This window comes from Osmerus mordax, chromosome 23 (genome assembly GCF_038355195.1).
Source record: "Osmerus mordax isolate fOsmMor3 chromosome 23, fOsmMor3.pri, whole genome shotgun sequence".
Classification (NCBI taxonomy): Eukaryota; Metazoa; Chordata; class Actinopteri; order Osmeriformes; family Osmeridae; genus Osmerus; species Osmerus mordax.
The window spans coordinates 5,154,894-5,175,121 of NC_090072.1; the positions used below are offsets into that span (position 1 = coordinate 5,154,894).

The 20,228-nt window shown below is 40.9% G+C and overlaps 1 protein-coding gene across 11 annotated transcripts in view; it reads right to left on the reverse strand.

The window, feature by feature from the left end:
* LOC136967898 (nuclear factor 1 B-type-like) overlaps nucleotides 1-20,228 on the reverse strand; it is a 107,033-nt gene that overhangs the window by 51,546 nt on the left and 35,259 nt on the right. For 2 of the 11 annotated variants that reach the window (XM_067261887.1, XM_067261884.1), the window contains exons 4-12: nucleotides 19,191-19,259; nucleotides 17,390-17,510; nucleotides 16,841-16,962; nucleotides 16,017-16,145; nucleotides 15,669-15,853; nucleotides 13,918-14,056; nucleotides 13,608-13,690; nucleotides 9,466-9,554; nucleotides 407-7,079 (exon numbers count right to left, since the gene is read on the reverse strand). In XM_067261887.1, coding sequence (XP_067117988.1) covers nucleotides 6,950-7,079; nucleotides 9,466-9,554; nucleotides 13,608-13,690; nucleotides 13,918-14,056; nucleotides 15,669-15,853; nucleotides 16,017-16,145; nucleotides 16,841-16,962; nucleotides 17,390-17,510; nucleotides 19,191-19,259 — 1,067 coding nt within the window. In that variant the 3' untranslated portion in view covers nucleotides 407-6,949. Of the gene's footprint in view, nucleotides 1-406; nucleotides 7,080-9,465; nucleotides 9,555-11,760; nucleotides 11,789-13,607; nucleotides 13,691-13,917; nucleotides 14,057-15,668; nucleotides 15,854-16,016; nucleotides 16,149-16,840; nucleotides 16,963-17,389; nucleotides 17,511-19,190; nucleotides 19,260-20,228 lie in introns of those variants that run through there. The other 9 variants (XM_067261885.1, XM_067261883.1, XR_010879543.1 and 6 more) reach the window with 8 other exon arrangements.

Below are 20,228 nucleotides of genomic sequence, written 5' to 3' on the forward strand. Positions count from 1 at the left end.
GATCGGATGACGGCGAAAGGACAATTCACAAAAGCTGGGATTTTGTAGAAACATTTGATCGTTTTATATCATTACTTGTTCTGGTAAACTGTCGGGAGAATAGAAAAAATAAGATCTCCAATGACACTACATTCACTGTAGCAGTGTGTTATTGTATAACATGTGATGGTGTCATTATAACTTGTTGTACGCCTAATAACTTGCATAGGTTCTCTATGCCAGTAAAAACAAATTCTAAGTTCAGCAAGATAACGTGGACGGTGTTATACATAGGTTTGTATATGTTATGTCATGAAGGTGTTATACATAGGTTTCTATATGTTATGTTATGAAGGTGTCATGACTGTTTATGATGACTCCATTCAAAGTACATGCAGTTGGTGGCACAAAAAAGACCCCATTCAAATTGTTTAGCATAGCTCATTTTATTGTTTAAACAGTTTTGCATAGGAAATATATCCACTTCCAGTAATTGACTGCAGTAAAAACAGCTGCTAGCAGTATAGGCTGGATATAACAGTAACAATCACGAAAATGTTGAGCCTTTATTTACACTGATTCTAATCTTGTGGCATTTTTTGCCCCTGCACCAAATGTAACCGGCTTGAAGGCATTGACTACAGCATATGTTTCTAAATCAATTAAAAGAAAGGATAACAGCCTTCACTATACAGTTCTCAATGGATCCCTGTGGCTCCTAAACTGTAAATAAAAAGATATAAACAAACGTCTCTAAACGTACATTCAGATACATACATAGACCTTTGCACACGTTTGCTGATAAACTACAATCACTACGGAGACTGATTACATACTGTGTTGTTATGCTGGTGTTGTTGTTGTTGATGTTGTTCTGGTTATTCACTAAGACGTGATTCACCTTTACTGGGCACAACGTTTGCCAAGAAGAAGTAAAAGTGCCACAAGACTCAATAGAAAACAAACCTGCAAGTCGTTGAGCATTCTTTTTATAATAACAATACCTGTTACTACTGTTGTTACTAAATGTAGTCTTGAAAATTCAAAGAAACACACTTTTGATCAAATCTACACATTTGTCCCTCATAGAACAAGTATGACATGTGTGCACTCTGACTAAGAGCTCTAAAATGGACAAAGCACAAACAAACATTCTTAAGAAAACACATTTCAACCCAAACAAGAAAAATAACAAAGAATCAAACCCTAAAGAAGATCAGAGATTAGGAAGAGGTCGTCCGTCACATTCTGTTTTGTTGTTATTCTTTTGCCTGGGATGAAAGTCCCACTATTTACAAGACACTCATTAAAATAGTGAGCTCAAGTAGGCACTGTATACATATATTTTTGTCTTATTTTGGGGAATATTACATAAAATGCTGGCTTTTTTGTTGTTGTTTACAACAACCTGATATATACTGTATGTATTGCTTGTGTAGAACTAAAACTCCCGAAAAGCTAATATGTTTTTCTTTTTTCTCCAACCTACACATCGCTAAACATTCAGGAAAAAAGGATGCTGAAAACTACCTTTTGCAATGCAGTTGTACAGTATAGTTACATAAAACGCCTATGTAATAACATGCTATTCAGTTGAGTGGTGTAGGTTATTAAATGTGGAACAAGATGTTATGGGGTGTTTATATTAGTACGGTTTTGGCTTATCCCATATCCACCAACTCCTGATGAGCAAACCACTTCACCTTGTTCCACTATGGTAATAACCTAAGGTTGTTAAACCCAATTACATAGCAGGTTTGACTAAAATGTTATAAACACAAGATTTACTATGTAGTTACTAATGAATGAATATCAATGTAAATTAAAGTGTAATCAGAAGAGCCACACGGATATTGCATGAGTGCCACAGGTTCTCCTTGCATATGAAGATTTTTGTTGGTGTCTTGACAGACACAACTGACAACAAGTCTATACTGTAAATGCATGTAATTCAACAAAAAGTGTTTTACCCAAGTACAAACCGTAAAATAAATGAGATCTTTAAAAAGAAACAATATCCTCCAAAATATATGTTACACAAACTGATAGAACAGAAAACTAGAACACTGGAACCTAGCTTCAGGGCTAAATTAAGAGAATTGCAAAAGCTTGATCTGTCTGAATTCAGGCACACTTATTATGTATTCTACTGGAACTGTGAGATTCAGGAGGTCCCTGAATCTTACAAGGGGCTCCCATCTCCTAGTACCCACACCAAGCATATTATTTCTCCTTGCCATAGAAGCCTGCCGTAGAAAGTATATGGCAGATTTTATTCAACAGAGGCTCTGTCTGGCAGACAACTGAACTAGGTTGTGGAAAGTGCAGAATCAGTGACACCTCCGGGTCACTGAGAAACCAAGTGTGGAATGCCCTCCTTAGCTCAGTGTTTGAGGATTTTGTACCTAAAATCCTTTTGAGCTGAATCACTAGCGCTCAGTTACACTAGCGATCCAATCTCAAATCTAAACATTGTGCAATGGGTAGCGCCATTGTAGCGATTGTTTTTGCTCAAATCTGAACCCCACACATCCTTACTCTGGACGACTTTGTCAGTTAACAATACGTCTACATGCATAGTAGAATGTAGATTACCCTGGTTAACTCCATAACTACATATGGATATCCCTTACTGTCTGGTCTAGCACACAATCAAACCTATCTTGGACATACATTTTAGATTTTGAAAATCTTGAATCACATTTCACTATATGATTACCATAAATTCTTATAGTCATGAAATGTTTACAAACTGTAAGTTTAAGTGCTAAATACAATTTTACAAGCATCACCCTTCATTATTATGTTTCATATTGGCTGCTCTGTATAGGATACTTTCACTTAGTACAGACAGAATTATGGAAAATGTATTAAATACTTTGACTCTATTATTTTGGGGATACCTGGAGAGTTGTAACTCAAATCTAGGTTCCAAAAGAAAATATGTTTTATCTTTAAATGGAGCTCATGTTTCCCAATACGTAAAGTTTTACAAACAAGGGTTTTCAGAGAAAAATTAAAGTAAAAAGTTTACAGTGTACAAACTCCTGTCCTAAGGCAGATTTTTTGTTTGAAAGACCCTCATCTTCGCTTATTGTTTAGTGTCAGAGTCATTCTATCTCTCTCATACATTCCTGCTTACAGAAAACGTTCACAATATCACAAACACTCACAACTCAAGAGCTGCCAATACAGATTTTAACCCAGATGACTCCAGCTTTCAATGCTGTCATGATATTCACCTTTATATACAGTCACCTCCCCTAAATATCAACACAACCACCACAACAACCCTGACACATACAGTTGTACGCAGGGACAAAATGCTAATTTGTGGTGTCTCCAATCAACTAGAGGCGGCAAAGCACAAAAAACTAGCAAACAAATAAGAATACAATAAAATAAAAATAAAACACAGAACAGTGCACATAAAAACAGGGTGACTTTAAATGTTTGTTTTGTTTTTGTTATAACAGGCATCTTGGATGAAGGAGGAGAGATTAAGCTTGACTTGAGTTATTTCAACTTTCTGCTTTCTCAAAGCATTAGAGGGTGTTTGAACTTTCACAATTGTTGGCATTGAGTGCAAAATGTAATATGTGCAATGTCGATTGGTCTCTGTTTTAATCAGAAAAGTACTACTTTTTTAGTGCTATGTAGGAGTACTATAAATTGATTGAATATGGCCTTTGATTCATTTTATTTTATGTTCCTTTTAGATTATCTTGTTATATTTTAAACAAAATGTTTGAAGACGAATGCCTATGTGTTAAGTGCTATTAGTTTGTTCTAATGTAATTGTATTTTCATAGGCCTTTTGAGATTGCAGCCCGATCACATTTCAAAGATCAAGCACATTCTCACAGAAGTTTGTCAGTTGGCAATACTGGTCAATGTCTACATCACGGTACCAATGCAATTATGTTACATGTCAAAATTGTAATTAGGTTGCATGTCTAGATCTCATGAACGTTGAATATCAACGAATGACTGGTATTCTCCAAGTAGGCGAAATGCATAAGAGAAATGGTCTGCATTTACAGGTGCACATGTACTACAGGTAGAGTTAAGGCGTGAGTTCACATGGCGAAGGTTGGGATTACAGACAGGGCTTGATTCAGAAAACAGGAACATTTTAAATGCTGAGTTGCTATAAGGTTGCTCTTGTGTTGGTAGAGTCCCGATGAGAAAGTGAGTTTGCGCTCATGCAGGAAAGCCACATTAACAGCGAGCTCTTCATACGCTCACCCTCCCCATCTACTTTCATGATTCCTGACTCGTATTATAGCAACAATGCTTGTAATTCAATATGGCATTAGGGTGTGACATTGATGTATTCCCATTTTACTGATTAGTTATATCTGAACATAATGCTGCATGAAGAAAATAGATGTTCTCTGTGCCACAGCTTTTAACATAAAATACAAGGCTCCATTCTAAACCACTCAAAAGGGGAATGATGTCCCTGGAAGTGATGAAACTAGTGCATATATACATACAATTACAAATAATAAGTGAAGGCTTGCTGGAACCAAGCTTATTAAGAGGACTGGAACAGGTGTCATATGCTTATATTGATTGTAGTGCATATTCTACAGGTCACTTAATTAGAGATTTTTAAGGCATTTACTTGGGAATTGAATACAGTAGCTTAATATTGGATGGCACAGTATTGTGTGTAGGATTTATGCTCTGAGATTGCTGTATACAGTGGCAATCCAACATGGCTTTCCATAATTGCGGTTTGATTTCCTTTTGCAATTGCAGTTCGGCAGTACGAATTAGAATTTCTCATTAAGGTGAACATTTTCTTAGCAGAAGAAATGTATAAATGATTGTCACACTCAAGTCAAGCCCTCTCTCCTATGAAAATGAGGTCCTTCAATGTCACAAGCTAGCACCCTCAGTGGGAAGTTTTAAATGAAGATACCTGTGTCACAGTAGACAGAACAGTGACTTTGCAGTCTCACAAGACCCCTGGTGCAGTGTTTACAGACAGGGTGTAAGTATAGAAAAATGCCCCTGCACCCAACTAAGAATAAAAAAATACTCCATCACTCAGTACACAAAAGACCTTATCATATCCTGCATAGAGAGCAGTCCCCACTTTGGTCAATAAAAAAAAAAGAACACCATCAACAACATCATCATCATTAGCAACAACAACATCAACAAAATAAATGCATTACAACATGGTCTATCTCCAAACTAGCTCCTAATAATTGACAAATCTATAAGCACTACCTACATAGGCAAAACTTGGTATTGCATAATTTTCATAGATCTGAATCTCTCCCTCCTCAAACGTAACTGGAAGATTAAAAAAAATGACAAAAATAGAAAAACAAAAAATGGAAGGTTATTAGAAAATCCACCAAAATACTGAAAACATGATGTTGGTTGATTATAAACTTTAGAGCGGCGACTATACACAACCTTGATATGCAATGTAACTGTGAGATAAAGTAGTAAATTATGTTAAAAATCAACAACATCACGTTTCATTCAGAGTACAAAAAGTTCATATCATATTTTTTTTTCTGTAATGATAATAAATGCAGCAAAAACAAGAGTAGTGATGTTTCTATATTTAAAGGCAAGGCACGTAATTGCAGACTATGTCATCGTGCAAATCAACAGTATTGGAGAGATTGTATTCTATTCATATTTCTGGTCTGAGAGGCGATGGCTATGGACCTGCCATGCACAATTCTAGATTTTAGGGGATGCCACCATAGGGGGCTATGACTTGAGTTATCAAGTAGCACAAATGCAAAATGGACATTCAGACTGCACCAAGTGAAGGTCTATATACAGTTGCTGTAGGGTAAAGGTTCTGTAAATATTTCAACATATTGCCTTTCTTATATTCTTTATCATGAACATGATCTTAGTAAAGGTGGCCAAATGTATCTCTTCTTAATTTGTGAAAACGCATAAAAGAAAGTCATTTCTGTACACTTGTTTTCATTTTTCAACTTTTGTTCTGTAAATTTTCACAATAAATAGGAAAATCTCCCCATTAGGAAGAGTAGGGCTCAAAAGAAGTGCTGGTTTGTACTCAGTTATGCACAGGCAGCTCAATGCTCATCTTCTATCACATTTCAGCATTTTAGACTTTTTTATATATAAAAACGAAAAATGTTAATGAAAATCAATTAAAATGCTTTTTTGAACATTTTACGTTTACTTATAAAATATTTATCCCCCTTCCTTTAGAGTCTTAGGGCTGACAGACTGATAGCTTCCCTTCAAAAATGTAATTGCACTTGCCTCTTTCGAGATATTAACTTTTTCATCTTTTTAAATCCTTTTTTAAAGGAGACCCAAATTCTTGTGAAAGAAGGTCAAGGTTCCCTGACCTAAGGTAGTGTTTAAAAACTGCATCAAGTTCCTAACTTTTACTGTAGTTGTTTGTGGTAACCTTGGACATAGCAGTACAGGTTAAACAAGTTGAAAACATTTGAACACTTTTTTTTATCACAAACTGAAATTTAGGTGAAAACACAATAATGTATGATCTGCTCCTATAGATACAAAGTGAATTGTTTGCCAACGGCACCAGATATTAAGAAGGTTTAAGGTCAAACTTGACAAGTTTAGAACATTGACCAGGCAGCCATTGTGTGTGCAGATCAATTTACCTGCTTGTAAACCCCAAATCTTGTAACTACCAACATGAAAATGAAAATAACCATCACTACAGACTACTAGAGTGTCATGCAAAAACATTAAGGCATCTAAAAAATGTACAGGATACATCACAGTATTTGAATGGATCGAAAAGTTCTTCACACACAACATCTGACGGGCAGGGGGTTAAAGCAGACCTGAATAGGATGCTGACAAACCCACTGGAGTCTTCTTGGCCAGAGTCCCTCAGGGAAAGGGCTAGGTGACCAAGGGAAGGGAGGGAAGATTGCTTTGCCTGCTGGTTTTGTACCCGGTGTGCTGCACCAGGTGGGGTTCTTCAGTTGCCTGTCTCAGCATGAAGAATGGGTTCACCAATGATGTTTATGCTGTAGTTCTGGACATTTGTTGGTAGAATCGGAGTCCCGTTCGACACTTGAAATGGAACTAAGCTCGCCCAGGTACCAGGACTGTGGAGTGAGATAGAGAGACAGAGAGTTATTTTAAACATCATAACATTCTCTATTAACCAATCCAAATATCACTGTATGACTCAGGCTAAGACAGTCAACCTACAACCAGTATTTTGGAAAGTTGGATATCTTGATTTCCCAACTTTTTATCCTCATTTCCAACTAACCAGATAAAAAGAAGTCTTTCATTAACCATTAAGGGGTCACAAATAAACAAGCTGTATTTTGACACAGATCCCAAGGTAGGATCTAATTTTATAATAACACACACTCATTGGCATTTTATCAATAGGAGTTTTTCCTTGTCTTTTCTTAAGAGTTTGTTTTGATGTCATTGTTGATCTGTGGGTAACTGTGAAGCCATTTGTCACTTTGCAATATCAGGAAGAACGGTATACAAACAAAAAATGAATGGAAAAGAACAGATGACATACAGTGTTTGGATGAGAAGGAGTTAAACATCGAGGCAAGGCTTCGCAGGCTTTCTGGACAGGCTTCCTGCCAACGAGTCATGTCCCTCATCTCTGCCTTTCTGTATCACAGACCGCCCCCCCCTTGCTACCTCCTCAATTTCTCTATGCACCAGCTTCCCTTGTCTTCACAGCCTCTCTCTCTCTCTCTCCCTCTCTCTCTACCACTGCATCACTACCCTGCTAAAAATCCTCTGACAGGAAATGAGAGATTACGTTTTTCCTACCTTGCTGAACAAAGAGCATGCTGAGCAGGCCAGCGCAGGATCCTTTTCCTTCTATGTTCTTTACCCGTTTTTTCCCCTTTCTTTCTTTCTCTCTCTCTCTCTCTCTCTCTCTCTCTCTCTCTCTCTCTCTCTCTCTCTCTCTCTCTCTCTCTCTCTCTCTCTCTCTCTCTCTCTCTCTCTTATTAAACATTTGCTCAGGTGTGTGACAAAGACAGTACCACTGTATCTGGGTATATACAGTAATTTACTTAAATCTACAGATTTATAGATTAAATATGTTGCATGAATACTTTCCCTTCAAAAACATGTCAAATCAAAACCGCATGACTACAGGTGGTTTTGGCACCAAACATCCAGAATCCTGATGCTCTCCCCCCAAGTAACCTCAAAACTTGCCTCCCTTGACCCCATCCAGCTCCAAATTCCCAAACCAAACTCATTCTTGTCCCTAGGAGTGCAGCTCTGGTCTGCAGGCTGCTTCATTTAAGGATTAGCCTCCAAATTAGATTATCTAATGGCATCTCAATGGATTGCTGACCCATTTCCTGGCAAATGGCAACATGCAAGTCTGGCAGCCTTTTCATTTGGATCTTGAACGAAGACGAACATGTGCGACTCACAGACACATTATTTATTTTTTGTGTATCTAAACATTTCAGAAGTTAATACGATAAGCGCAGTTACTGAAGTGGATTTCAATTTTGTCTACGATTCTGATCTGAATCAAAGTTGAGTCTTTTCCCAACTAAAATCAGAAGGAAAGCCGCTGTCATCACTGATGAAAGAGGATCAGACACATGCAGACGAATATTAGGAAATACTCTGTTCCACCAAAATGTTCAGCGCATAGCGTGCACCAAAATGCACGCATAGCGACTAAAGTATTACAGGATATAGCCACCAAGCATCCCTCATCTTTCCTCTGTAACAATACCTGATGTGGTAATTATATTAGCGCCTTCAGACAGCTGGGTCCCAGGAGGTTGCTACATTGGTGAGAGTTGAGGGGCGCTAACTACCCCTCTTTCCTGTCTCACTGCAGTTGAAGTGAGGTGATTACATTAGCTGTGTGTGCTGGCTGGCCAGGATCTTACTGGTTGGGGATTATGTAGGTTCCGTAGAGTAGTTATGCATGTGTAAAAAGACAAGACTCTTAACTGGTTATGGCTTGTTTTTTCCTTTGCTCAACCTACGAAAGGCTTTCCTGGGTGTGAAAGCCGGTCATGAAAACGAAATGAGTGTGAAAGAAAGAAAGCAAAGAATTCCTTTTTCTTAAATCCCATACTTTCGAGGAACTGCGTGGATGTTATAGGAAATGATCGAGCAGAAAATTACGGTAAATGCTTCAAGGGAATTTGATCAAAACATTTGCACATTTCAAATGTTAAATTAAGTATCACTTAATAAGTTGTACTTAATTTGAAGATTACAGAGTATACTAAACATGCATGTATTCATAGTGTAATTAGTTAACACACATACAGTAACAAGTCATTTCACAGCATATCATTTCACAGTCATATATGCCAATAATGTGTGAGTGTGTGCACGTTTGTGATTCCGTACACAAGTGGCCAAGTATATCCGCCATATCTGTGCATGTGTGTGTTTGGCCAACAGGCTGTAAAAATACAAAAATAAAGAAAAGAAAATGAAAGAAAAATGGTTGAAAATGATGAACGTTACCTTTGCCAAGCAATCCCCAAAGTATCCTCACTGGCACTGGTGCCATAATGCCTGCCGTTTTGAGTCATGGTCCAGTCACATATCCTCAGCTGTCAATTAAAACCTAGCAGTCAGATACGGGCCAGGACAACTTCTACTTTGATTTCACTAGACAACAAAATGCATGCAATAGAGCCTGAAGCAGCCTCAATACAAACAACAAAAGCCCCTGGCTCCCATACTAAACAATAATGATTTCATCTCAACATAAAAAAATCTGTACTTATGTTAAAATATGTAAAAGGTTTGAAAATGAAGAACATAGAACATGCATGTCACAATAGGTAGTACATTCTCAGTTGCTAACCTGGAATTTAAAAGGGGTTAGTTTTACAGTTTAAGTGTGAGTCATGTCAAATGGTCAGTCGCTCAAAAATCGGGACGGTGCTAAGAGTTAGCCTGTGGGCTCATGCACTTCTTATGGTGCATGCATCTGCCTGCTTTGGGGAGGGGGCACATGAATCTAAAGGTAACTGCAGATACATCCAGAGGATGGGGTGGGTAATGTGTCAATACAATCACTGACACCCACACGCACAGTCCATGCATTGTGCACACACACAAGACATTCCAAATCATATCTACAGTCTCACCAATCCATCCAGACCTTTACTCTATTCTTCTTACTGTAACTATGTATGTGTATGCAAATGTACTCCTCTACACATTATCCACAGAAAATCCATCTGATTCCCACACTGCATGGGCATTGCCCATGCACAAGAATCCAAAACTGTTTGCCAGGTTTCAGATTGGGACTATGATTAGGGTGTGAAAGCACTTGATTGGAAATCAATGGAACAAAGGTTCTAAAGCAGGCAGGTGCATGGTAATTGGTGACAACATTCTGTTAATTTATATTGCTTTATATGGCTTGTAAGCCTTTGATAGAGCATGATTAATATAAATTAAAACTCAATGAAATCTCAATTGAAGCTTTGTACGTTAAGTGTGTTCTGTTGCTCAGTGAACAATTCATTTGAGAAATATTTTTTCCTATTCAACATACAAAACCATTCAGAGACAAAGACATGCCATTTCTTGCAAAGTTTAACCTACAACTTGAAACAAAGAGAAAAAGTGAATGAATTTCCAGACCACGCCATTTAGTGTTCCTACATTCATTCATCATATACGATGTCGTACATGTAGTACATGAAACCCCTTTCTGTATAGCGTGGAAAGCTCGGGAGGCAAACCACCAAAACTGTTGTTCACACATTCAGGAACAACTGAACAACGTGGACAAGCTAACTTCACAAGGCTGCGAGGGCCTGGCAAGACGTGCCAGCGCTCTCTGTGCTCGGAGGCTCTTTCCTCTGAGCCATCTGTCCACCGGCGCTGTCAGAACAGAGCAGCGCGGCTAGCGGGGCGCGGGAACGTGCCAGGGAGAGTACACAAACAGAGGCAGCAGATTGAGGATTAGCATCCTTCTTTAGATAATGAAAAATGACATCTGATCATGGACGGTTCCCACAAGAATTGCATTCCCAGGAGTTCACCAAGGGATGAATTCAGAGTTTTCACAGATTTTGTATCTAAGACGTATAGAGCAGGTGTGAAGGAGGCTGTCTGTGTTTGAAGTTCAGGACCCCTGAGGGTCCGAGTCTGTATTCATTCTCTGCCTTTTTATGTTTTTTTATTTTCCTATGGGGTAGTTTGATCTTGGAACACAAATCTCTGCTGGTTAAGGTTACACCTTGCCATACATTTTACCACCTAGTGGCGCTGTAGTACAGGGTAGAACACCTTTGTAAGGTTATAGTTCCTCCACGATTTGACTAATGAGGTAAAAAAAAAAACTGGACTGTTTAACATGAACTATGATTTACTAAATAAATAATAAAGTGTTTTCTTTAATCAACTAACTATTGTGCACCAAACCTGGTTCAAAATATCTTCTATCACAAGGTCTTCAAAAGTACAACTTCAAATATCCTTTCACGTATCTCAAATAACATGGCCAATATTGGCCAAATGGGTGTGACTTGAAAGGGAGTCTAAACTATCATAATAAAACTAGGTGTACATGTTCATGTCCACGCAAGGAACTTTGCCCTACAGGTATTTGCACACTAACTACATGGGAATTCTCTCGTCCACATATTGATCCATCTTTATTAGACTGATCTATAGATTTCTGTATGTATATATTTGTTGGCGTGTTACTAATGGTTTTACGTTTCGATGATGAGGTTTAGGCCAATTCATTGGATCATACTGTATAGTAGCATCCATGATGGTTCAGTTACTTACAGTATCACTGGGAGTTCCTGGTTGGTACCTAACCTAATTTGATACGATGACAAAAGGATTTTTGATAAATGTAAATTCATGGGATGGGCCTATTATATAAACAATTAATTATCATAACGATTAGATTTTTTGTGTGTAAAAGAGCAGTTTTTTCCAACCCAACCACATATTGGACCTATATTTATAGTGCTAAATTGATCCTCAGGTTTAGCAGTGCAGGTTATATGGTATGGGACGGGTTTGGCTTCCCACGGATGTTTGTTTTTTCATTCATGTTCAGCTGCCCCTTTTCAACATCCACTTATCCCTTATACCCCTCCCCCATACTGCCCCTTCTTACCCTTTTGTAATGACCTCTACTGCTTACATTTAATTCTATTTATTTAAATAAAAATTCCTATGGACCTAACATTTTATTATAGACATTGCTATGTAGTTACATGGTACTTGATGTAACCTTAATGTAATGTGTTGCCAATACTATTTTCAAAAATTTGTTTGCTTTTAGTCCAAATTAATTCGGTGGTACTGTCTAGCTAGGAGTGAAACTTGTAAGAAGTAGTGACATCACTAGTTTGTCGGATAAACATAGCACGGCTACCAGAAAGAACAGACTACAAACTCTGGCAACACTGGCCAAATAATCCTCCATCATAGGAAAAAAACATCCCATCATTAACAAAACTTCACATTTTCCGCCTGCTCTACCTTAGCCAAACTGGGGAGAGCAACAGAGGAAGGCTTTGTCATCATCTGCTGAGGAAACCAGGCGGAGGAGAAACCAGTGATTATTATGTAGCCGCATGCAGATGCATTCAATTAGCTGTGGTTGGAAAACCCTTGGCCGCGGACCAGCTGTTTTGACGAGGAGGGGCTGGCTGCGAAACACACCCTTTCCCACCATTCTGGACCACGATGCTCCCAACCTCACACACTCCAGCCACAGCAATGCTCAAAACCTCACACACTCCAGCTGCCGCGACACTCCCAACCTCACACACTCCAGCCGCAGCATGGGCCCAGGCACCGCAACGACAGCCCCGAGACGCCAAACACCACCAAACAGTCCAGCTGTGTGTGTGTCTTTCGTTATGACATCAATCTTAACTACAGTGAACACAACATGGGTTATGGAACCTTTTCTACAATATTTCAAGGCCATGAGCAAATTGCAGCCTTGTTTGTAAGGCAATGCAAAAATCCTCAACAAAGCAATCCACGCTAAGCAACAACATGAAATACAATTGTTTGTATGTTAACTGAAACTATTCTCCAATGTCTTCTTCCTGATAGATTGTGTCATCAATCATTTTAGAGGGCTTAAAGAGAGCTATTCAAACTGACATACTGATCTCTTAGAATAAGACCTGTAGTTTCTGAACTGTTTCAGAGAGAAAGCCACAAGAATGCGAGCACCAAATATGTCTTCAACCTTTGACAACATAATTGATGCCAGTTACACAGTTAAATATCTTAAAGACTTGCACAAAGACAAAGAATGGAGGGGGAACTGTATATTCTGCCCATACAGAATATACAGTAACATACTTATTAGATAAAGTCACAAATGTGTGGATCGTAAAATCCACCGTCCAACTGCAAACTCCTAAATCTGGAAACTGTTCCTTCAAACTACGATCACCTCGCATGCATGTTCAAATGGTCTTCTTGATTTAAATAGGGATGTCACAGAGTCAGGGCAGGTATGGTGTGCTGTGTATAGTGACTGTAGTACTTGTTAATGTATCTCTGTACTGTACGTACAGTGGCTGTTTCGGATCAGAGAAAAGGGATGATGTCTTGTCCTTTGAGATGGAGGGTTTGTGTAAAAGGGTTCAACGTCTCACCTGTTGTTGATGCAGGAAGGCGGGGTCTCTGGGGCTCAGTCCAACAAAACGATTGGTTGTCGGGGTGCCTGGGGCTGAGTAGCCTAACGAATACACAAATACACATTTTAGACGATTATAGAGTTGGAGAAAATGTTCCTTTTGAACTCCTTAAGGTTATTAGTCATAAGCTATCAAATGAAGTTTTACTTCATTGGGTGCTAAAGTGAAAGTTCCTCAAATGAAAGGCATGATTTCAAATGAGGTGAAAACCAGATATGAGTGATCAACTTGTAAATGAGTAGTACGCCGTGGGGAAGAGAAGACCCACCTTCTGATGATGTGGCGATGGGCTTGGTATCTGGCATGGAGAGAGACACAGGCCTCACAGATCCATGGTGAGGAGAGGGAGCCAGGACTGGGGTGAAGTGACCTGGGACCTTCCCCCCCCCCTGGCCACTGCTGGTGGGCTGCGAGGGAACAGGAGACAAGACAGGTCACACAACAGCATTCTGCACCCTGATCTTTGGTCTCACAAAAGGAATGAGTATTGGATTGGAAGGATTGTGTGATGCTTGGAATACTTGTTGTATTAATATTGCTACTATTCCACTACTTATTAGAAGATAATTGTAGTGAAATAATAGTTGGAATTTCTGTTTTACTATGTTTATCACAGATGACTTGATGAGATGAGAAAAATGAGATGCTTTAGATGTTACCTACAGTAACTGTTTTAAACATGATATTGTTTAACAATATATACAATTGTGCATTTGGTATCTGGTATCTACACAAAATAGTGTAGAATCAAAGTATTAATACATCCAAGTTTACACTGAGCAAAAACTTTTTTTTACCAGAAGAAAAGTTTTATTCATATAAAATAACTATTAAAAATGATCTATCTAGGTGTTTGGCGGGTTTTGGTCAGGGAATGTGAGGTTTGGGGGGGCGGGGGGAACTACTCTTGCAGACAGTTGGAGACAGTCTTCAGTTCATTCCTCTGCGCCCTGAGTTCAAACCTCAAACAGCCTCTATGGAAAAGAATCGTGTCTACAGGGTTCCTTCAAATGTGAATAGAAAGTTTAATTAGAGTGTAATATAATCTGCGTTAAAGCATAAAACATCCTGGCGCCCGTCCATTATAGGAGCTGTGTTATTTGCAGAGTCCCCCCTCTCTCCCCTCTTCCCTCCCCACCGTCCAACCCTCCACCCTCCCTTCCATCATGCCTTCCCTCCCTCCCTCCCCACTCCATTCCTCTCCCTCCCTCTCTTCCCCACCCTCCTCCCTTCCCATCCCTCCCTCCCCTTCCCACCCCACACCCTCCTCCCCTCCCTTCCCTTCCATTCCCCCCTTCCTCCTCCTTTCCCGTCCCTCCCCTCCTTCCCCCTCGATTCCCCCCTCCCCCCTCCTGCTAGCACCCCAGCAGAGGGCCAGTTAATTCTGTAAAAGAGCCGGGCCCCGGCAACGGCAAATATTTACGACCTTTATGATTCCCTGCGGTTTTCTCTCGAGATCTGGCGATCTGGCCGTGTATGGGCCCTTTGTTTACAGTGAGAACAGCGGGGATATAAAACTCACATAAATATCTCACGGCTTTCTCATCTCATAGAGATCCACCCCCCCCCCTGTCTTTCTCTCAAACACTAGACTCAGTGTTAAACCCAATGCAGAAAGTCCACTGTTTGATCGTAAATACCAAATAAACACAAAGTTATGCGCTTCTGTAAATTTGTTATGATTTTTTTTTGTTGCCTTTGTTTACTTTTGAATATTGAGTTACTTTACTTTACGGTTTCCTTTTTATGAGAAGGAAAGAGCTGAAGCCACATCATAACCTTTTATTTAAAGTGTTTCAACACGTAAGAATGTGTCATGTGTGAGCCCTCTCACCATCACAAAACCCACTATTTAATTAAGCTAAAACCCCCAACCAACATTGGTAAACGTACAGTGATACAAGTCACGTATTTCCCCCATCCCTATTCAAAAGACCAATTGGAAGCAGCAAACTGTACAATACATTAATGAGGAAAAGCTGCTTCTATCTTTATGAAATTGCCGATGGTGTTACCAACCTGACTGCTCTGCGGGCTGGACGGGTCGTACGGTGGCACGTAGCTCTTGAGCGAGTCGGCAGGGTTGAGGTGAGGCGGGTAGCGGATGGTGGGGTGTGAGAAGTAGGGGGCCGGGGCCGGGGGCAGAATGGCAGAGGCAGAGAACTGCAGAGGCGAATGGGGAGGGGGACTCCGGGTCGAAATAACTGACATCACAAAGAGAGGAAGGAGAGAACAGAGCGAATGAGAGCTTCCCGAAGACAGCACAAACGTGAGTCGACATCAAAAGAAAACTTGGGTCGGCAAACGTGAATTAAGTGGGTCAAATGGGTCTAAGTTGCTGCCCGAGGGATCGGTTCCAGAGCTTACCACTGTGTCCTACCCCTGTTAGGCCGGGGTGGTGCTGGGAGAAAGTGCTGAGTCTGGGGGAGGAGTCCTGTGAGGAGGTGGGGCTGAAGAGGGGCTTCTCGGGCTTCTTCATGGTGGGAGAAGACATGTCTGCTGGGGAACACAAACGCAAACGATCTCAGTGGGACAACTTTTCATCGTCCTCAACACGCAGTACCTCTGGACTCCTCACACACCTCAACCCGCTTCCAGAAAAGCTTGTGTGTTACATCAAACGCTCCATTGCGTGAGAGAAGCGGTTTAAACCCTATGGATGCTGCAGTTCTCCATGGTCTGCGTAAGGAGTAACTGCTTGACATACATGCTAACAACAATGGTGCTGCTGTGACATGTTGGGATGCTCTCTCTCTGTCTTTCCATCTCGCACCCTATCTCTTTCTATACCGTTCCCTGCACTGCTGTTCAGGCTCCGCCACCTAGCTTATCTATCGACCCCATCATGAGAGGAAGAACTCTCCAGCCAGCAGAGGACAAGGCCAAAGAGGATTCAAGAGATTCCCTACTTCCCTTCTGTTTCTCTTCTCTCACTCCCTCTGTGTGCCTCTCTCTCTCGCTCTGTTACTGGTAGGGTTGGCAGGCCCAGCGACTGAGCCAACAACATGCACATCTACAGCTATTTCAAACCACACCTACCTCACTTCAAAATTGTATCGTTTTCAAAATAAAAGGCACATTTCTGTCCTACATATTGTAGGTAGTAGAGGATACATATCGAGAGATGATCAAAAATGAGACTCCTTTCTCCGTCCCTTTCGTGGCACATTTCACATTGAGCGGCTCGTCACCTTGCTCTCTCTCGTGCCAGGTTCTGCTGCCGCTGGCTGGAGAGCTGGGGGAGGAGTAGAAGTCTGGCCCTGGGGGACTCGTCTCCATGCTCTCCTCAATGTTTATCGTCTTGGGCCTTTTGCTAAGGGGGACGAAGAACAGGTCAGATGTAACCAGCACACATTATATGAAGTGTTTTCAAGATCAAATCAATCGATATCATGAGTTAAGTCACGTTCAGTCACATGCACTGTCGGAGCGTGCGACCTGATGTTGCATATGTGTCCGTATTTGACAGCCATGTTCTAGTATCCAGTGCAGTGGTCTTCAACCCTGGTCCTCAGGGCCCATTGCTTGGTATGTTTAGATGTTTCCCTGCTCCAACACACCTGAGCTTAATAACAACCCATTCATTTGAATCAGGTGTGTTGGAGCAGAGAAACATAAAAAAAGGTCAGTGGGCCCTGAGAACCAGGGTTGAAGACCATTGCTCTAGTGGATGGTTATGGTATTTAAGTGAACCAGAACAAAGGGGGTTCATGTGTGAGCAGCGAGGCCAGCAGACTGACCTGCCAGGCGGGGAGGAGAGGGAGCGGTGCAGCCCCACGCTGGAGTTCAGGTCATGGTAGTACGGCTGACTAGGCATGTCTGCCATGGAGAAGTTCACCCCTGCTCCTTGGGTGATGGGAGCTGTAGACACAACAAAGAGAAGAGAACATTTACATTTAGTCATTTTAGTCATTTAGCATGTCCGTGTTTGTCATTCACGCAGTACAAGTGTTCTTGTTGTACTATTCCTTTTTTTTTTCACTGCTGTATATAATCAAGGTGAAAAGAATATATTAGTTAAGTAATTATCTTTGAAATATCTGAATATCTTTACAAATGCAGGCTAGTTGGCATTTAAACAGAAATACCAAAAGAATGTACTTTGATTAATCCAAATAAGTGAAAAATAATGATGATGACAATTCCAGTAACCCAACAATTACAGACATATAACATGGAACTCCACCAAGGTGAGGATGACATTGAGTTTGCATGTGTACATTCCCAGCAATATTCTGCCTTCTTCTCATGAAAAAAACTGGGTTGCAGCCAAACCCAACAGCCTTAAGATTGGTCCCATCTCTAGCTGGCACATTCAAATAAGTCCTCACTAATTTGGTCAAGTACTTAAACAGTATAATCATCAACTGCCAAGTCTGTAACACTGCATTATAACACTCACTGTAAACACGTATAGTTTTACAGTGAAGCTTGTTTTGTCTCTCCGGCTTGAAGTAAGAGCATTGTTTCAGGGAGGTGAGGAAAGTCTTTGAAGACACATTTGTGCTGCACCGTCTTTCTCTTGACTGAAGAGACGCAGCTGGAGAAACAGCGCCGTGTGGCTGGTTTGGGAGTCCCACGCAGCAGAGAGCGGCCTGACTGCAGAGCAGCTTGAGAGGGAGTGCAGTGTGGAGCGCCGTGTGGCTGGTTTGGGAGTCACTGACAGACTGAAGTGTGTGGTGCTCTCTGTTGTGGTCTGAGGTTCACCGCTGGCATGAGCTGCGGCAGCCGCTAAACTGGCACGGGCAACCTCCAATCATGCCCTGGCCATGGGATTTCTACCCCGGGGAACCAGCAACATTCTCTCTTTTCTTTCTGTCTGTCTCTCTACAACAAGAAAAAGGGCTAACTTTGGCTACAAGACAAATAATTAGCATGTCAAATGTTTGGCAGGTTTAAGTTACTGCAGCGGAAGCCCATCCGTATCAAAAGGCTTGTTCTAACTCATCAAAGCTAAATCAACTGACTAGCTATATTACATTTGTGGCTGGCTAAAACATTGGTGACCATAATGAAGAACGTTGCCCTCTTTAACTTGGCAAAACCATGAGTTGGTTCACAAAGTGTTGTGTTCTACTTGGGAATGTCCCAGGCCACCCTATCCTGCAGGGAAGGTGTTCCAGCTACATGATGCCTTAGGGAAGCGCTGTCCTCATCTAGCAGAGAACAGAGGTTCCTGGAATCGGTCCTCGTGTTCACGAGGGCAGGCATGTCTATACAAACACAAACATGCAGATATAAAGGCACTTCTCCCGTGTTCTAGAAGGGTGGACTTGCTCAACTGGATTTACTGCAACACTGCTGCTCCCTGCTTGGTTGTTACAGAACCCACAATATGGAGGGTTGTTACAGAACCAGCAATATGGAGGGTTGTTACAGAACCCACAATATGGAGGGCTGTTACAGAACCAACAATATGGAGGGCTGTTACAGAACCAACAATATGGAGGGCTGTTACAGAACCAAAAGTATGGAGGATAGTTACAGAACCCTCAGAAAGGCTCCAGGAGTAGGGAGGGTTTCCACACGGGCGATACTTACTTCTGGAGACTCGCACCAGCTCTGAAACACTGAAGACTCCTGATTTAATGAAGCTGTCTTCCAAGTAAACTGTAGACACAAAAGAGACATGAAACATTATTTTCTCAGTGTGTCAGTATTATATAAATCTGATGCAGTAGGCCAAACAATGTTGATCACAGTGAGTTTTTCAATACAATAAAGGACATACAGTAGATGGTGGTAGTGTACAGACTGTATCTGTAATGCGTCAGCAGATCTGGGATCAAAACCGTATTATTCTCACTTAAAAGGGATGCTATCATCAACCAATAACAATATATTTGTCTTGAAGCATATAGTACGTTGTATAGATGCCCCGCCAAGTATTCAAAATCACAACCCAGACAGGATCTCTTACATCCTCCAGACAGTCATTGACTTCACCGCACCAATAAGCATGTAGGCCTACTGCTCAGATATGACAGTAAGATATGAGGCATGAGAGTGGGCTGGCAGCTACAAGCCCTGTTTCTTAGGCCTCACACAAGCCAGTGGGCTGGAGAAAGAACTGTGTCACTATGGGAGCCCTCCCAGGGTCTGAGTCATTGGCTCACTGCTGTGTTTTACTTGGCAGCCCGATACGCAGAACCTGCTCTTGAGGTAGAAAACTAATTATGCTTTCCTCTATTTTCATTCCTGGCCCATGATGACATAGCACAGGTCAGCCTAGGAGAAAGACAGGCCAAGGGTTTTTAATGTCCTTCCACTTGGCTTCCACACTCACATGTCGAGTACGCTGGTTTCAAGAGTGGTACGGTAATATTCAATCTTTCCCTTTCGAGCAATGCCAATTCAATATTTATATTTGGACGGCAAATATTTTAGTAGTAGTAGTAGTAGTAGTAGTAGTTTACTACTTACTACTAGTACAATACACAGCAAGGAGACAACGTTCCTCCAGGACCATGGTGCTACATAAAAATAACGTAGGACAAACACAGACTAACTAAGACCTACATTCCCATATAAAGTACAAGTATATTTATACAGAAGACAGGACAATATTGAGGTAGCAAG